General features: G+C 43.1%; 1 protein-coding gene across 1 annotated transcript; it reads right to left on the bottom strand.

Moving 5' to 3' along the window:
• Nucleotides 1-9,206: 9,206 nt before the first annotated feature.
• Nucleotides 9,207-12,020, bottom strand: lrrc10b (leucine rich repeat containing 10B). Its single transcript, XM_008115860.2, has 2 exons — nucleotides 11,856-12,020; nucleotides 9,207-11,727 (listed from the first exon to the last, which is right to left on the bottom strand). Exons 1-2 carry the CDS (start codon nucleotides 12,018-12,020, stop codon nucleotides 10,360-10,362), a joined length of 1,533 nt encoding a protein of 510 aa, XP_008114067.2. The 3' UTR covers nucleotides 9,207-10,359.
• Between the last annotated feature and the right edge of the window lie 5,308 nt (nucleotides 12,021-17,328).

Below are 17,328 nucleotides of genomic sequence, written 5' to 3'. Positions count from 1 at the left end.
TAATGGTAAAATGAAAAAAAAAAAACAAGATACATCACCACTAATGAGTAGAATGGGGCCAGTTAAGTCAAAAGTGCAAAAGTATATAATTGCAAGATCTTTAATAAAGTTTGGACAAAGTGCCAAAGAATTATCTAGGAGAATTTGGGATGGGGAAAGGGAGTCAAGCTGTTTCCAATACCAGGGCGGAATAAGGTGCAGAGAAGCGATTTCTATAGGAGGGGTCTGTCAAGGGGTTGATTATTCGAATGCACATTGGAAAAGCCATGTTTTTAGCTGTTTTCTAAAGGTGGACAGGATTGGGGCTTGACTAATCTCCCTAAGGAAGGAATTCCAATGTCGAGGAGCCACCACAGAGAAGGCCCTCTCCCTTGTTCCAACAAGCCGCGCTTGTGATAGAGGTGGAAGTGAGAGGAGAGCCTCTCCGGAAGATCTAAGAGATCGTGCAGGCTCATAGCAGCTTGTCCACAGCAATACTCATCACAATTGGAACTGATTCATTGTAATCCCACTCACAGAATTACTGGACACTTCATTGTTGGATTCTGCTCCAATGACAGCATCTAAGTCGGTTCTTGTCCGAGAGATTTTATCTGTAAAATGGTTGTTAAAAGCATCACAGTGGGCTACTGAGGGTTCTAACAATGGGTTTGGAGGGGAGAGCACCTGGGTTAAGCCTTTCACCACTCTGAACAGCTCGGCTGGACCTGAATCTGCAGATGCAATGCGTACAGAGAAGAAAGTTTTCTTCACTGCACGTATTACCACCTTATAGGAGCAAAGGTGCCCTCTATACTATGTCTTGTTGCATAAAAGTCTAGTTTTCCACCATCTGTGCTCTAGTTGTCGTCCTTCCTGTTCTTTTCCCCGAGTGTCTCCGTATACCAGGGACCCTTTTTGTCACAGGTTGGAGAGGACATTTGTGAGCAATTGTGTCAATAGCTCTGGCTAGATTTTGATTCCACTTATTGACCAAGGATTCAACAGGATCATCAGGGATGCGAGCCATAGAACCCTCTAAGGCCTCCTAGAATATGAAAGGATCCATTAGCCTCCAAAAGTGGGCCATTTTAATAGGTCCTCCACCCCTGCAGGGATAGGTTGTAACAGTGACCAGAAAGTGATCTGTCCATGACAACTCTAGAGGTATTGATCACCTCTGCCCACAGATCTGTATGTTCCGAGCTGAAAAGCACATCAAGAGTATGACCTGCTGAATGTGTAGGTCCAGAAACCAATTGGGATAGGTCCATGTTTGTCATGGATACCATCAACTCCTGAGCTGCACCTGACAAACTGGTCTCTAGTGGTATGTTGAAGTCACCCAGAAGCAAAAATCTTGGCAACTTTAACAATACCTCAGATACCAGTTTCAAGAGCTCAGCCAGGAAGTCTGTTAGGCAGCAGAGTGGATGGTACACTATCATAATCCCCAGTCTAGCCCTGGTTTTCAGACTCAGGTACACTCATTCAGTGTGATTCCGCTTCCTAGTAGGTAATCTGGTCAGGTTAAGATGGTCTTCACAGATCACAGCTACCCCCCTTCTCTGCCCACTTTCCCTCACCTGCTCCCTGACACAGTACCTGGCTGGAAGGGTCTGGGCCCAAGTTGGAGCACTATCATCTTCCAGCCAGGTTTCAGTGAGGCATGCCAGGTCAGCTCCCTCATCTTTGAAGAGATCATAGATGATATGAGTCTTGTTTTTAACTAACTGCACTTTATCCCTGGCTCAAGGAGCAAACAAAAGATGGACTTCAATTATTGTATATGTGTGTGAATAAAACCAAACAAATCAAAAACTTAATGCTTCAGCAATTTACAGAACATGTCTATGGGGAAAAAATCTAATCACTTGTTCCTTTTGAGGACGCCATGCTCTATGAGGTAGGAATCTGATTTCCTTTCTAAAGGATAAAGCAAGTCAGCTTTTTCATAGGAATCTCAACTTTAAATTAATAAAGACGATGCTCAAAACTGCTTTGGGTAGATATGATATAATGTGGACATGGGAAGAAGTAAGCCACCAAACATGGCAATGGCTCTTTCACATCACCTCCAGTGATATTGAGCATTTTCAGCCATTATGTTATCTCCAAACCACATAAGATCTACAGACTAACATTTATGCATCACTATGCCAGCACACCGGAGACCAGGCAAACCGTTGTTACTGGTTTGAAGGAGAGATGGGACACCTCTGCTTTTGATTCCGATTAGATTAAATGAGTTTAGCAAATACTGTCTCTGAAAAAAGTGCAAGAGGCTTATGTTCTTTTTGCCAGTAAGTTGGTACAGATGGTCCCCTGACTTCAACAGTACTCTGCCATCTGAAAAATGTTCTTGTTTGTATTCTTTTGCCTTGCAAAGCGCCACCATGGAAATTCCATGTCAATATATTACATTTAATATAGCCAGTTAGTATGACAGCCTTTGCCCAGTTCTCCTTATGTTTCCCCTGCCCACTTCTCTTCTTATAAAACATTGCGCATCTCTGAAGCTTTTCTGGAAAGACGTAATAATGTTTGCAGCTCTTGCCTCTCTTCTCATCATTTTGTAGCTTTCTTTACACAGTGCCCTTGCAAATCCTCCTTTTCTCACAGGAAGATTCCCTTTCTTCTGGACAATCCTTGCAGGACAATTAGTAAAAGCAAATGGAAATAAATATATTGTTGCTAGACCAAAACTGAGCCCTTTCCTAGCACTGTTCTTACAAATGTGCATGCTAGAAGTCAATGAACACTTAACTTTCCAAGCAATCTAATACTGCTTGACAGTCCCAGATGTCCAAATACATAAGCAAGTAATTAAGAATGAAGTGTATGAACTCCTTTGATAGATATCAGGAAAGCTATCTATGATCTCAAGAGTACCCCCAAGAGCATGAGGAAATATCCTAGAACAAGGACATTATCTTAGAACCAAGATCTGAAACAAGGTCCTTACATATTCAGTCTCTGAGGGTTGGTTTTAAAAAGAGAGAAATAATCTCAAAGAAAAAAAGGATAAACAAAATAACCTCCAAGGTTCATGTCAGTTCTATAGGCCTGTAGAAAGTTAACTCTCGGGCAAGATCAGTGATTCTTGCTTCTTTTCTCACTATCCCAGAATAAGTTATGATTAATGCCCAAAATAGTGAAGCATGACAAACCGGTCTCTGTCATTTGACAAGCCACCCACCCTTGCTGTCCTAGTACAGTTTAATCCAATTCCAGTAGGTAGCAGTATTCACTGCTTCACTCAAAAAGGAAAAAAAAATGTTGATGTCAAACTTTGCAACAGACACGAGATGTCCCATATTTTAAACAGGGCTTTCTGGGTTTCATATACCCCAAGCTACATCTTTGCATATATGATTTATTATCATGACACAGTTACTGCTATTGTTGTGCTAATCTTGTTATAAAGACTAATTTTCAGGAAAGGTGTGGTGTCACATCCTTAAACAACCTGAGATCCACCTGTACAGGATGGAACTTGAGAAGGGAGATATGCCACCAAAGGCTAGAGAAAAGTAGCTCAGTCGGACACCGGACAGAACTGCGCGATGAAGGAGAAAGCAAGAGTAATTTCCACTTTAAATGCTATAGCTGCCTCTGGTGGAATTCTGATGTTTATAGTTTAGTGAGACCTAAAAGATCTTTGGCAGAGAATGCTAAATTCTCCCTAAACTGCAAACCCCAGAATTCCACTGAAGGCAGCCATTGCAGTTAAAGTGGAATAACAGCACTGTAACGCTATGATATTTGCAAAAGAACATGTCCTGGCTGATTCCTGGAAATTTGTGAAGAGAGGCTGTCGAATTGATGAATGTTTTCAAACCAAGTGCTCCTTCTGCTAGCAATCCTGGCCAAGATTCCTATACCTCCACCAGCATAGTTGCATGAAAACAGGGGGAGCAGCAAAAGCACAAAAAGGGGGGAAAGAGCTCTGTGCTGCCTTTTTCTTAAAAGCTTGGCTTTGAGGATCTGAGCCAAGACACTATGGGTAATAGGGTGAATTGAAAAATCACCTGTGCTGTGGTACAAGCCATTTTCCAAGCTACTATTCTCATTATTCCTTCATTCCACGAAACATCAAGAAGTAATACATTTAATAAACAGGCAGCTCAAAGTCAACCACCTCCTTTTCCTGCCATGACAACTACTGCTGCTATCTCCCAGCCTGAGGAAGGGGATGTCAAAGCACTACAGCCTTTGCACAGGTGGTTTGCCACTATAAAATCTTGACTGATATCCTTTTCCTCGCTAACACAATTTTGATGTAAAATAGAAGAAGCAGTGAAAAACCACACAAGAATTAGCTGTAGAGGATGGTAACAGCTGAACCCGTCAGGAAACGAAGCAAGATAATGGTATCTAGAAATACTCAATTTCTTACATATGTACCCCCCCCCCCCCCCGGCCATGTTTTCCTCTTGCTGCCCTTGTTTTTTTCTTACTGCATATGCTTGTCAAAGTGGGAATGTCAAGTAACTGAGCACTGTCTCTGGGATGGTGGTACTATCTGGAAGCACCCTTCAAGTTAATCATGAAGCCATTAAAATTTATATACAGTAGAGTCTCACTTATCCAACGTCCTGGATTATCCAACGCATTTTTGTAGTCAATGTTTTCAATGCATTGTGATATTTTAGTGCTAAATTTGTAAATACAGTAATTACTACATAGCATTAATTTGTAATGAACTACTTTTTCTGTCAAATTTGTTGTATAACAAGATGTTTTGGTGCTTAATTTGTAAAATCATAACCTATTTTGATGTTTAATAGGCTTTTTCTTAATCTCTCCTTATTATCCAACATATTCGCTTATTCAACGTTCTGCCGGCCCGTTTATGTTGAATAAGTAAGACTCTACTGTAGTTCTAAGGAGATGTCTTCTTCTCTGGCCACACAAAATGCCAGCAAAACAATAACTTGTTATGGAAAGGAGCACAAAGCCAGTCACATGTATAGATTCTGGTAAGAGGAGGGAGTATAGCAGGTGAATTCCCTCAAAGGAGGCAGAAAACGTGAGATGCCAAAAGGGAGAGATTGAGATAAGGAGGGGAAGATAGTATTGCTCAGGTGGGGGGTTAACATGGTGACAGCTAAAATGAGTCACACTGGAACAAGGCTCTGAGAGTCTTAACAAGGATTCTTATAGGCCTGCTATATGAGTGACTTAGTCATTTTAACATCTAATACAGTGGATTACAAAGATTAATGAGAGTGATAGGAAAGAGATGTTGCTGTCATAGTAATGTCCTGTGAAGACAAAATATAAGATTCTAGGTATGGCTATGCGGCAGATTAAACATAGAAACAGTTCTGCCAAATTCAACTGTAACCCTACCAATATTTGTTTGACCATGCCAGCATGTTTAGTTTTGAGAAACTAGCAGTCGAAGGGTAAAAAAGCAAATATTCTGACTGCCACTGTCACCGTCCTCCCAAAATGCAATATATTGCATATAATAAGATGGGTTTTTTCTTTTCTAAAAGGAACATTCAAGAAGTGTTATTGTATCATTCCTTCAATTATTAAAAGAAAACTAAATGATGTGTTGTGGCCCCATTCTGTACCTCCTGAATGTTAACCAAAGCCAGTGCCAATAAAGGAAACCCAGAGCCTATGAATTCTACTAAAGATTTCGACTGAGGAAAGACATCTTCAGCAACCACAAAGCATTAAGCAGAAGGAACCTGTGTTTCACAGCACAGATTCAGAATGTTCTTTCCTTGGGCAGCTGCATCAATATGTCTGAATACAATGAAGTACAGTATGACACACACATACCCCATTCGTGTTCCTGAACTAACATTCCTAAAGTAATCACAGAAACAGGAAACTGTGGATAATAGCAAACCCTACTGAAATTAATTATATCCCAGAAATTACTGTAGAGTCATTCTAGAAGACCATGCCATTGTATTTCCAATGTCTATGTTTGTTGTGAAAACTGCACAGTGAAAAAAAGCTGATAGAAAAAGCATCATCTCATTTAGATAAGGTGCCAGAGGAGAATTCTGCAGATACCCTGGACTATTGAGTTCTAGAACAAATCAGGCCTGATCTCTCCTTAGAAGCCAAGATGATTAAACTGAGACTGTTATACTCTAGCCATATCATAAGAAAATACGACTCATTAGGAAAGACATTAATGCTTGACAAGGTGGAAGGCAAAAGAGGAAGGCTACATTGTAGATGACAGACTCTGTAAGGAAGTAACAGCCCTGAGTTCTCCAGACCAGGTGACTTGAAGGTCTCTCACTCAGAGGGTTGAAGTCAATTTACTGGCAGGTAAAAATAACAATGGGCTTATTGTTTTAATATTGTCATGTGTCATGGAAAAGACTACAGTTGCTTCCACACTAAGCATTAGGCCAGGAAATATCTTTCATCCACTGACTTTAAAAAAAAAACAAGCTAGATGACACTGCCCATTCATAATATTACAATGTCCTCTGTGTTGTCTGCCTGTCTTTTTTGAAATCTGATTTAACAATTTTCTTAATTAAAAAGCATAATTAATTTTTCAAAAATTGACATTAAGCTTTCTCTGTGAACAAGCAAAGTATTATTAAGGTATTTCAGCACTAAGGTGGCTTTAATTAGGATTTTCCTTGTAGCTTTTGCTTCTAGTTGTTTTCTGTTCTGTGTGGCCAGAGCCCAAATAATGAATTGCCCTTTAATAAATAAGATCCTGTTCCCCACCAGGAAGCCCTTTAAATTCTGCTTTCCCACATCATTTTTCCTTTTCTTTATCACATTTAAAAGTACTGCTGTACCACAATATTTTTGAAGAATCAAATAATAAGTGAGATCAGCAGTTAAAGCGACCAACAGGTATCAGAGAGGAAGGAGACCGATTATGGTGTAATTAATCAGTAATGCTATGGCCATAATGAACAGAGCAAATACAACTTGAATCCCCAAGGAGGTAGCTTCTAGTTAAAGTTACAGGATACTTTACTGAACAGGATTTACTTTAAGCTCTTTGTAAACACTTTAAAAGGATTTCTACCATTAACATGGGTCTTGATGGATGACACAGTAGGTTGAGTATCCCTTATTCAAAAAGCAGAAGCATTTAAGATTTTTTATTTTGAAATATCTGTATTTACAAATACATATTTAAAGAGATATCTTGGAGATGGGGCCCGTGTTTAAGTACAAACTTCATTTATCACATGTGCACCTTACAGACATAGCCTGAAGGCAATTTTATACCATATTTTTAATAATTTTGTTCATGAAAGCAGAAAGCAAAGGTGTCATTGTATCAACCATGCAAGTGGACAATTTAGGGTTTTGAAGTATTCCAGATAAGGGATGCTCAACCTGTACCACACGGTGGTGTTTACTTTCAGCAAACTGCAGAAAAACAATGTCTCCACACTATTAAAGAGCTCCAGTGAAGAAACAACCTGAAAGTCAAAAATATGTGCATTGCTGTAAATCAGAATTACTTCTTGCAATTCCAATTTCCAATCAGCACACATATGACTCTACATTTTAGGGATCAGATCATATTATTTATTGTGGTTTAAAGTTTTCAGTGCTTGGTAAACATGGGAAATTTGTCAAGGGACAAATATGAGGCCTACCAAGATACAAGAATTCCATAACCTTCTATAAAAGAAGCTTATCAGCTACAAGAGCTGACTATTAAACTCAAGCTAACAAGAACTCCCATTCCCAAAAATCATCTGTATCTACCAAACACTGAAAGAGCCTGCTGTATAGGTTCTTGTTTGGTTTTTCATCAATGGTGGCGAGTCCAATGCAGCAATACAGCACTAATGGTCACAAGGTTACTAGACTGAAAAGTGGAGGGGTAATATAAGCTTTAGTGGTCGTATGAAAGAAAAACTCATCAGGTCATGGTAGCAGGTAACAAGGAACACACACTGAACCTCACTCTTCTGCACATCCACTCTCTTCAGTTTCCACACTGGCAATCCTAAATTAATCTCCAGAAGTTTGAACCAAAGTCAGGCATCCAATAAAAGTAATATTTAATTGCTAAGCCTGTCAATGAGGGGGTGGGGTGGGAAAGAACAATGGGAAACTGTCCTAGTTAGGATGGCAAGTTAAAGCTCAGCCTATCTCTGGCCAACTTTACAGCTAGTCATGACAAAATGCATACAGAAGTCTATGCGTGGAACTGGCATCCCTACTGCAGTAAACTCTACAAAGCTAAAAATAGATTTGGATTCTAACAATAAATTGCTGCTAATGCTGTGGCATTCAATTGTGAACAGCAGCAGGCAGCTGTCAAAAAAAGGTGTGCATGAAGCATCCAGCTGTGCAACCACAGATCTATGGCAAAAGACTTCTCAAAAACACATGGTGATGATGTGGCTGAACTGATAAAAGTGAGAAAGCCTTCTGAATGAATCAGCAATCTGTAAACAATCCAAGGCAAAAGAGTGACTCTCACACTTTGCATTTCGGTGTCTATGAAAAAATGTTCAGAATAAGACAAAGTCTCTCCACTCTTATCGGAAACAGCAAAACTGGCTGCACAGTGAAGGATGTGTATTGAAAAAGAAAAAAATAACATGAAATAAGAGAGCACTGCAGATAAATGAAAAAGAAATTGTAATAAAAAGTGCTTTTTGATTGACCTAATATACAGTAGGAGTATGGTGTAGCAGTGTAAAGGTTGGACGATTTGAATCTCCACACAGTCATGCAAACTCACTGGGTGACCTTGGGAAAAGCACACTCTCTCGGCCCCAGGGGATGGCAAAGGCAAACCCCCACTGAACAAAGAAAATCAAGAAAACTCTGTGATAGGTTTTCAGGATAGGTTTTCAGGACTGACGGCATACAACAACAACATAGTCATTATCACTAATACAGAATTTAGAATGTTTAGCTACCTCTGCTCTTTCTAATAAAAAGCTGTGACATATGTAATCATAATTTCACTTTAAAAAATCCAACACCAAGATGTTTATTTTGGCAACGCTCCGGGAACATGTCATCCCAATGTAGAGACAGGACCAAATTCAGCAAAATCAGTCCAAGGAGAGATCAAACACAGCTGAGGTGTGTTATGGAGCAGAGAAGAAAGGAAGCAGTGGTGGTTAGCATTGAAGGGAGGACAAGAGGAGGGAGCAAAGTGAGAAAAAGAAGGGAGGCAGGCTGAGGGGGAGGGAGGGAGAAAGAAATAGAGACAAAAAAGCCGCAAAAACAAAGGAGTCTTCGTTAAGAAATCAGCAAAAAAGAGGATTTTATAAATAACACAAATGCCAGATAAACTTGTTTGCTTTCACCAGGTGTTATAATTTCATTTACAACACTCTTTAAAAATAGCCCCAGCCCACCCAGCAGCTTTGGTCTCCCGCTTCTCCAGCAATCTCCCTGAGAATTTGTGTCCTGTGCCCACTTCAGCCCTCTCACTCCACTTTCTGTGCTTTTATTGCTTAGATTTAATATAAATCTAGCCAGAGAGTCCCACACCAGAATGAACTTGCCACCCTGCAAAACAGGGAAAAGTCCAGCGGCTGCAACTCTTCTATCTACGATCCACACGAGTCTGCAATGGCCCAGGTCACATCACTTTTGATTCTGTGCCCTTTTAAGGGAATTGAAAGTCCAGGAAAGCAGCGTAGCAGCAGGCACAGCTCTTTTCCCACCATACAAAGAGCGCAGGCAAACCACTTTCTGGGATGGATTGAGCACTGCACAAACAAGAGTTCAAACGTGACAGCTGGAAGGAGCAGTCAGGGTAAGCTTTTCTCCAAGTCTAATTCCAGTAGTAGGTTAAGATTCATGGGACAAAATAAGATTTTACATTCACACTCTCAGCTCAGCAACTCCCCTCTTTCCCAGCCAACACCTGAGGATAGGGGTAAATAAATAAACATGATGGCTTTATCCTGTCTTGTTGCTGAGACTCACTGTAACACTCCAGAGGTGGAATCACCCACACTTAACTGCCTGCCACAAAAGTAATATCTATTTGATACTCTGCTTTTAGCACAATGTGACCATTATCCATGCCTTCAGTTGGGGACAACCGTTTCAAAGACAATATACAATGGAATTATCCACTGTGCAAACATCTCATCCATGTCACCCACTCCATCCCTCATATCCTAGAATTAGGAAGGCTGTTCACAAGGAATGAAGATATCCATAGTTCAGTACAATGGTGTGAGCTGGGATTTGCCATCCTGTGTTCTTTGCAATAGGCTGGCAACTGCCATATTCAAGAATTGCTCGAGATCCCGCCTCCAAAACCACGGTTTCTGAGTCCACTGACAGTGTCCAGCCCTCAATTCTTTGAAAGGTATGTGTATATTCAGAAGCCTATCAATATCTATGAGGTTTATTTTTAGCAACAACCACGCTGTGTGTCCTGCTTCATGTCTCTTCTGGAGAGCATTCCAGAGCCGAAAAGCTGCCCTCCCCATCATCCAACATGGAAGAGTCATTTTTCAGGTTGGTTTGCAGAACTTCAGACTCTATCTCCTCCTGCTCTTCTGCTTCCTGCTCCCGAAGGGCCTGGAGCCTTTCCTCCCGGGCCTCCATAAACTCCTGGGCTCCCTCGCCCACCACCACGACACTGTCGGCCACATTCGGGGGGCCTTCCACGGGATTGTGGTCATAGGAGAAGAGCCGAAGTCTCCGCAGGTGGCTCAAGTCGGGAAGCTCCGTCAGCTTGTTGCGGTCGAGGTCCATGATGTGAAGCTGGGTCATGCAAAGCAAAGGCTTTGGGAATTCATCGAAGCGGTTCCCATACAGCCAGAGTCCCCTAAGCCCTCTCATGCGTGGCAGGCCATTGGGAAGCGTTCTGAGCCGGTTGTCACCCATCTGCAGGGACTGTAGCCCAGGCATCTGGAGCAAGGCCCGGGGAAAGCGGTACAAGTAGTTGCTCTCTATCCACAAACAGCGGAGGGTCTTGAGCTGGTAGAACTCCGCCGGCAGGCCAAAGAGGCGGTTGCTGCCCAGGTAGAGGCGGGTCAGGTGGGGTAGGCGGCACAGCGCTTCGGGCACTTCCTCCAGCTTGTTGAAGTCCAGGGCCAGGATGCGCAGCTCCTGCAGGCCCTCGATCTCCTCGGGCAGCTCCGTGATGCCGGTGCCACTGATGTACAGCTTCTGCAAGGTGCTGAGGGAACACACCGGGATGGGCAACCTTTTCAGGTAGCGCCCCGAGAGCTCCAGCATCTGGTCCCCGCAGCTCAGCTGCTCCTCAGCCGACGAAGGCAGCCGCTCCTCCCGGCCAGAGGACCCCCCGCTGCCCATCCTCAGAGCCAGGGGAGGCCACTGGCGGGGCAAGGGCCACAGTCCCGGCCCATGGGCGGGCTCCAAGGAGACATGGCCACCCCTTAGGCCCTTGGGGCTGGCCTCCTGGAGGGTGCCTGGGGTGGAGGGCGCTGCCTGCCAGGGCGGCTTCCTCCTGGCCCTTGTCCTCAGGCCAGCGCTGCTTGCAGGACTCTGGCGGTGCCGTCTGGGCGCCTGCACCTCGAGGGCAGGCCAGGCCAAGCAGCCGCTCCGGCTCAACGCCCAAGGAGGCGCCCTTTTTTGCCTCCCAGCCCACCCTTCACCTTCGAGGGCGAGGACCCTGCGCCTGCTCCTGTTGCCGGCTGCCCTCGGCTTCCTCGCCTCTCGCTCCGGGCCCCCTGCGAGCTCTGAACTCGGCTCCCACACACGAGAGAAAGAGAGAGAGAGAGAAAGAGCCGGGCGCCTAGCGACTCGTCGCCATGGCAATCCCCACGCGGGACCGCCTGCCTATGGGAGCGCCGGGCGGGTTGGACGGGGCGGACCAAATGGGCGTGGCTTCCTTCCTTCCTTCCTCGCGCGCCTGGCTCCTCGCTGGCATGCCTGCCGCACGCCCCGCCCCCCTCCCGCTCTCTCGCCGACACGCCCCCTGGAGGGGGCGGGGCTGCCGCGCGAGGCCAGAGCGGCCTGAGGGGCTTCCGGTCCGCGGCCCTTTCCGTGGCAGAGGCTCCGCTCTTGGCGCCCGTCTCCCGGTTTAAGCAGCCCCGTAAACACGTTGAGGGGTCCGTCTGTCCCAACAACATCTCAGTCTTATAAGGCTGCATCTACACTGTAGAGTTAATTGCAGGTTTAACTGCCATGGGTCAATGTTGGGATCCTGGGAGTTGTGGTTTGGCCAAGCAGCAGCGCTCTTTGGCAGCGGAGGCGGAAGGCCTCCAACCACAACTCTCGGGATCCTATCGCGCTTGAGCCCTGCCAGGTGAAAGTGGGGTCCAACTGCATCAGCCCCAAGTCTCAAAGCCAACACAAGTTTTATTGGAAATAATAGCACCCAGTCTCTGGGCAGAAATTCCTTTGGAAATAAATGGCAATCATAACCTTATTGAAAAAGAGAAATGATGTCATATCCGTTTGGCAAATGTGAATCTCCATGAACACGTGAAGACCACCTCTTGAAAACCACTAGTCAAAAAAGCATGACTTTGTTAGAAGTGAACTCTTTGAACAAGTGATATTCATAAGCATTCGTGTAATGGCACACAGGTAACTCAGCTGTTAAAAGGTGTCTTTGAACTGCCAAGGACAAAGACATGCCACTACAAAAGATATATTTGGTTAGCAGAGGATGGTTGTTTCTTTGAAGTTGAAATTGCAGTTGCCCAAAAGATAAACACTCCCTTGAAATGTGTTGTCGAAGGCTTTCATGGCCGGGATCACAGGGTTGTATGTTTTCCGGGCTGTATGGCCATGTTCTAGAAGTATTCTCTCCTGATGTGGGCGAAACGTCAGGCGAGAATACTTCTAGAACATGGCCATACAGCCCGGAAAACATACAACAACCACTCCCTTGAAACCTCTTAGTTTAAAATATGCACTCAGAGATTTAAAAAAGCAAAGACTTCTTTGAAAAACATTATCTTGTTTATTCACAAACATCTTGTATTAATTCACCATACAGACACATTTCTTATTAAAGTTCAGTCACAGACTGGATGTAGCTTCTCTCTGTGTTGAGTATACAGGGTAACATTCTTAATCAATAGTCCACAGTCTTTAGGTAAATTTGTACTCATTGAAGTTCGTAAATCATACTTCTCTGTTGAAGTTCAAACAGCAACATGCATCCACCTCCACTGAGGTGCAGGAACAGAAACAGACATCCACCTCCAATGAGGTATAAAGTAGGCTGACTACAAAATGGAGTCCTAAGTCTGAAAATGCTCAGTACACTCACATGTCTATAACCCCTCCCACAACCAAAGAGGTACAGTCAAACTGGCAAATCAACATATACATAGAATACAGGTTAGCAAATATATACATCAACAAATAAATAGTGAAAGGCTTGGGAGGTTGCTATTTCCAACAAGTTTTGGGAAAGTTTGAGTGTTGGACTATAATTCCCTGCTCAGCCATAGAAACCTACTAGGGCCCCATCTACACTGTCATTTAATACATATAACTGCATTATAGACAAGTGTAGACTCATAATTCAGTTTAACTGAATTGAACTCCATTATATGAACCCACACTGACCATATCATCTAGCTGGAATTGCATTATATGGTAATGTTCATGGGACTTGCAGCCCAACATCTGGAAGGCCATCGTTTGCCCCCATCTATTCTAAAGAGCCTTCCCGCTCACTAAAAGCAGTGGCCGTCACAAGTCCCCTGTAGTCCTGACGCAAGGAATCTGTGGCCATCATCACACTACAAGTTTTCAATCCACATCACCCACAATTCAGATGTTAGAGTTTGTAATCCAACAATGTCTGGAGAGAGGCATAAATTGTCCACTTCCACAGAGTCTGTGTCCCTGTTCAGAAGATTCCACCTCATTTTCTGTCCCTGTGATAGTGGGATTTTGAAAAATTTGGCTTGTTGTGGAAACAAAGATTGGTAATAAAGCCTCCCCATGCTGACTCTTCCAGGAGTGAATTTCCTTTCTTAGGGGTAGATTCCTCTCACTTCCTGTTGTCTCATCCCCGTTCCTAACTATGAGTTGTTTATAAGTCAGATGTTTGTAACTCAGGGACTACCTGTACTGTATTAGTGTCATAGAAACAGAGTCTGAAGGGGTAACGCCAACCTTCTGGCCAATGTAGGGAAACCTGAGGCATTTTGCTGTTTCCTAGTTTTGTTTGCCCACCTCTCTCTCTGGGCACTGTACCAGGCACCACCTTGAAAACTGCCTAGGGCCAGCCCTGCCATAGACACCTCCAAGGTTATGTGGCCGGCATGACTGCATAAAGCATTGTTACCTTCCTGTCAGAGCAGTACCTATTGATCTACTCACATTAGCATGTTTTTGAACTGCTAGGTTAGCGGAAGCTGGAGCTAATAGCAGAAGCTCACTCTGCTCCCCGGTTTCAAACCATCGACCTTTCGGTCAGCAAATTCAGCAGCTCAGCTGTTTAACCCACTGCACCAATGGGGGCTCTAGGTATATAAAACAGGGCTCTAGGTATATAAAACCTCACTGTCACTGATAACACATCAGCATTTGCAAAGTTTGCTAAACAAGCTGATTTTCCTTTTTATGAAGTACAGCTGCAGCATCTTTTGCAGAGTCCATGTAAACACTGTACAACAGATTGATGTAAATGTCTAAAACATCCAACAGATCACATCCAGAAAAAAACTGAAACTCCAACATTGAGCTAAGGGAACCCACTTGGGGTCAAACCCCAGTTTAAGAAACCCTGATCTAGGATATTCCCAGCAAGTATCTGTCCTAACTGAGTAGATCCAATAAATCAAGTTAAACCTATGCAAACATTAACTTCTCAGGTCTCACTTATTCATTGAATCTACTCTTAAATTGAAACTACTCTTAAATTGGATTTAGGCCCGAGTGCCCATTGTCACATTTCATGATTTCCAAAGCTTGCCAGATCCTTCCATCTGTGGTGCCACACATACCAAGCTGACGGCCCAAAGAATTCTGCACGAACTAATTGTGAAAGTAGTTCTTGAGATGTATACATACTTTGTGAGAATAATACAACACCTTTCACAGGACAACTCCAGTGTGAAGTGTCTCATGCTAGAAGGCAATTTCTCCAAGAAGTACCACTCTGAAAATGGTTCAGACATGAACCACACAGTAAGGCATGAGTGTACATGAAGTGTATGTCCCTGACGTCTGGTAACACAGAGTTATGTTCGGCATAAAAACAACAAAACAGTTCTTTCATCCCAGAATAGCTCATTAAAGCACAAGGCACTGCAGGCTGCCTCCACAACCACTACTGTGTCCTGGAAAAGCTTGCTGTGTCTCTTACACTATTATACAAGCACTCAACCCACTGCAACACAGTAGCTGTAAGCAACACTTCAGCTTTGTGTCCCTATCTTTCAGTCTATGGCACAAATCAGCTGTTGGTGCTCAATAGGGAATCCTTGGCCAGAGGCTTCTGTTTTGCAAAGAGCAACTTTTTCATTGCAGAATCTGCCTAATATTCAGGAATAACATATGCATAAATGAATGGTTAACCACAGTGGAACATGCACACTTGGCAGTTAAGACAAACAGTACGCTTTAACATCTTGATCTAGCTCCCATGGAAATTGCCAATTACTTTTCCATTGATTTTATTGGCAAGCAAATCAGCCTCAGAATGAGAGTAAAGCCTCTTCTAGACTGCCATATAATGCAGTTTGAAATTGCATTACATGGTCAGTGTAAACTCATATAATGCAGTTCAATGCAGATAAACAACATTATACGATTCCACACTGTCCATATAATGAAATTTCAAACTGCATTATATAACAGTGTAGATGGGATCAGAGAGAGAGAATTTAGCACAGTTGGCTCAAGCCACCTTGATCCCAGAAGCAAACACCAAGTACACCCCTTTTTATGTGAGTTATTTTGGTACCATCACTCCTTCAGTCATGTATCCATCATCATGAGTGACACTAACTCTAAATTAATTTCTCCCCAGATGGTTATAATGGTGACAGGATTCTTTTTTTCAGAGCTGCATGCAGGTTTCTTTGTCTTCGGCTGAGTCAGTTATCAGCTGATGTCACAGATTTAATCTGTACCCATTTATGCTTTCTAAGCTTTAACATAGCATCCTATGAGGATTGTCAGGAAACAGTGGCCCGTTTTTCAGGTAACCACGTCCGTCATCCAGTAGATACGCAGGTTGTGCAAATATGGAAGGCACACCTCCATATCCACCCACAAGCACGTTGAACAAAAATCTAATTTGGGACAAGAACCCCTACTCACTCAATAATATCAAGGCATGCTTGTCTTCAAAAAATGCAGCTAATCCATCTGGGGAAATATAAACACAGATATTCAGTGGGAGGGAAAAAGCAGAGAGAGAGGCCCAGATAGCAAATTAAGTATGCAAGAACAGCATGGTAGAGAGTGTAATTCTACAGGATGTACACAAAGATGAAGATCCTAAGATTTAGAAGAGGAAAATGATGGTTCTTGGCTACTCTGCTAGGCTCTACTAGGAACTCTCTTCAAACAGGGTCTTAGGTGGAGGCAAATGGCAGAAAGAAATGGTTTACAAAGTTTATTTGGCAGTCAGCAGCATACAGCTTCAAAGGTGAAGTCAAATCATAACAATCTAGACATTGTTGTAGTGGTTTGGGTGTTTACTATGATTCTGGAGAGCTGAATTGATTCCCAGCACAACAGTGGAAACCCACTGGGTGACCTTAAGGGTACACCCTCCCAGCTCAGAAAACCTACACAGCAAGGAACATTTCAGAACAATCTTAACAAACAACATTTAGAAAGTGGGCCTCAAAATAAAGGTTAATTTTAATGGCATCCAAAATAATTAAAATAATGCATATATTTGCTTGCAAATGCTGATTTTAAATTCACCACATATGTCTGAAGGCAGCCAACAGTACTTAGAGTGGGAAAAAGATGGTTTCTAAATAGATGTGCTTTCTTTTCCTTATAAAGTATAATTAAGCTGGCTTTTTAGCTGTATATGCACCCATATGCCTCATCTTTGAATCAATCATGTTTCAGCATCAAGTGACAAATGCATTCCAGGTGGCGACTAGTTGCAGTACAAGTTCTAGGACAACAGTGTAGGGTTTGCTGAGTTAAATGGTAGAGCCTTTCAGTTTGAATACATCAGATATGTTATCACATTCCAGGGCACAGTGGAAAGCTGATTGGGTGCCAGATAGCATTACCCTGAACGTGAAGCTGCTGTGTGCAGCACTGAGAAGTATTTTTCCAGTGTCAGATCAACCTGTGCCACCAGCTCATGAAACATTCACTAGGAGTGAAAACTCATCCACAGAGGGAAATGTGAGAGATGGAAAATGGAAGAGAACACACTATAGCACCAATTATTACTGGATTGAAAACTGAGAACAAAAGCTTAGATGGTGTGCCTTG

Source organism: Anolis carolinensis, chromosome 1 (genome assembly GCF_035594765.1).
Source record: "Anolis carolinensis isolate JA03-04 chromosome 1, rAnoCar3.1.pri, whole genome shotgun sequence".
Classification (NCBI taxonomy): Eukaryota; Metazoa; Chordata; class Lepidosauria; order Squamata; family Dactyloidae; genus Anolis; species Anolis carolinensis.
Note: the sequence above shows the minus strand (reverse complement) of the source record. Positions and strands in the feature narration are given on the sequence as shown.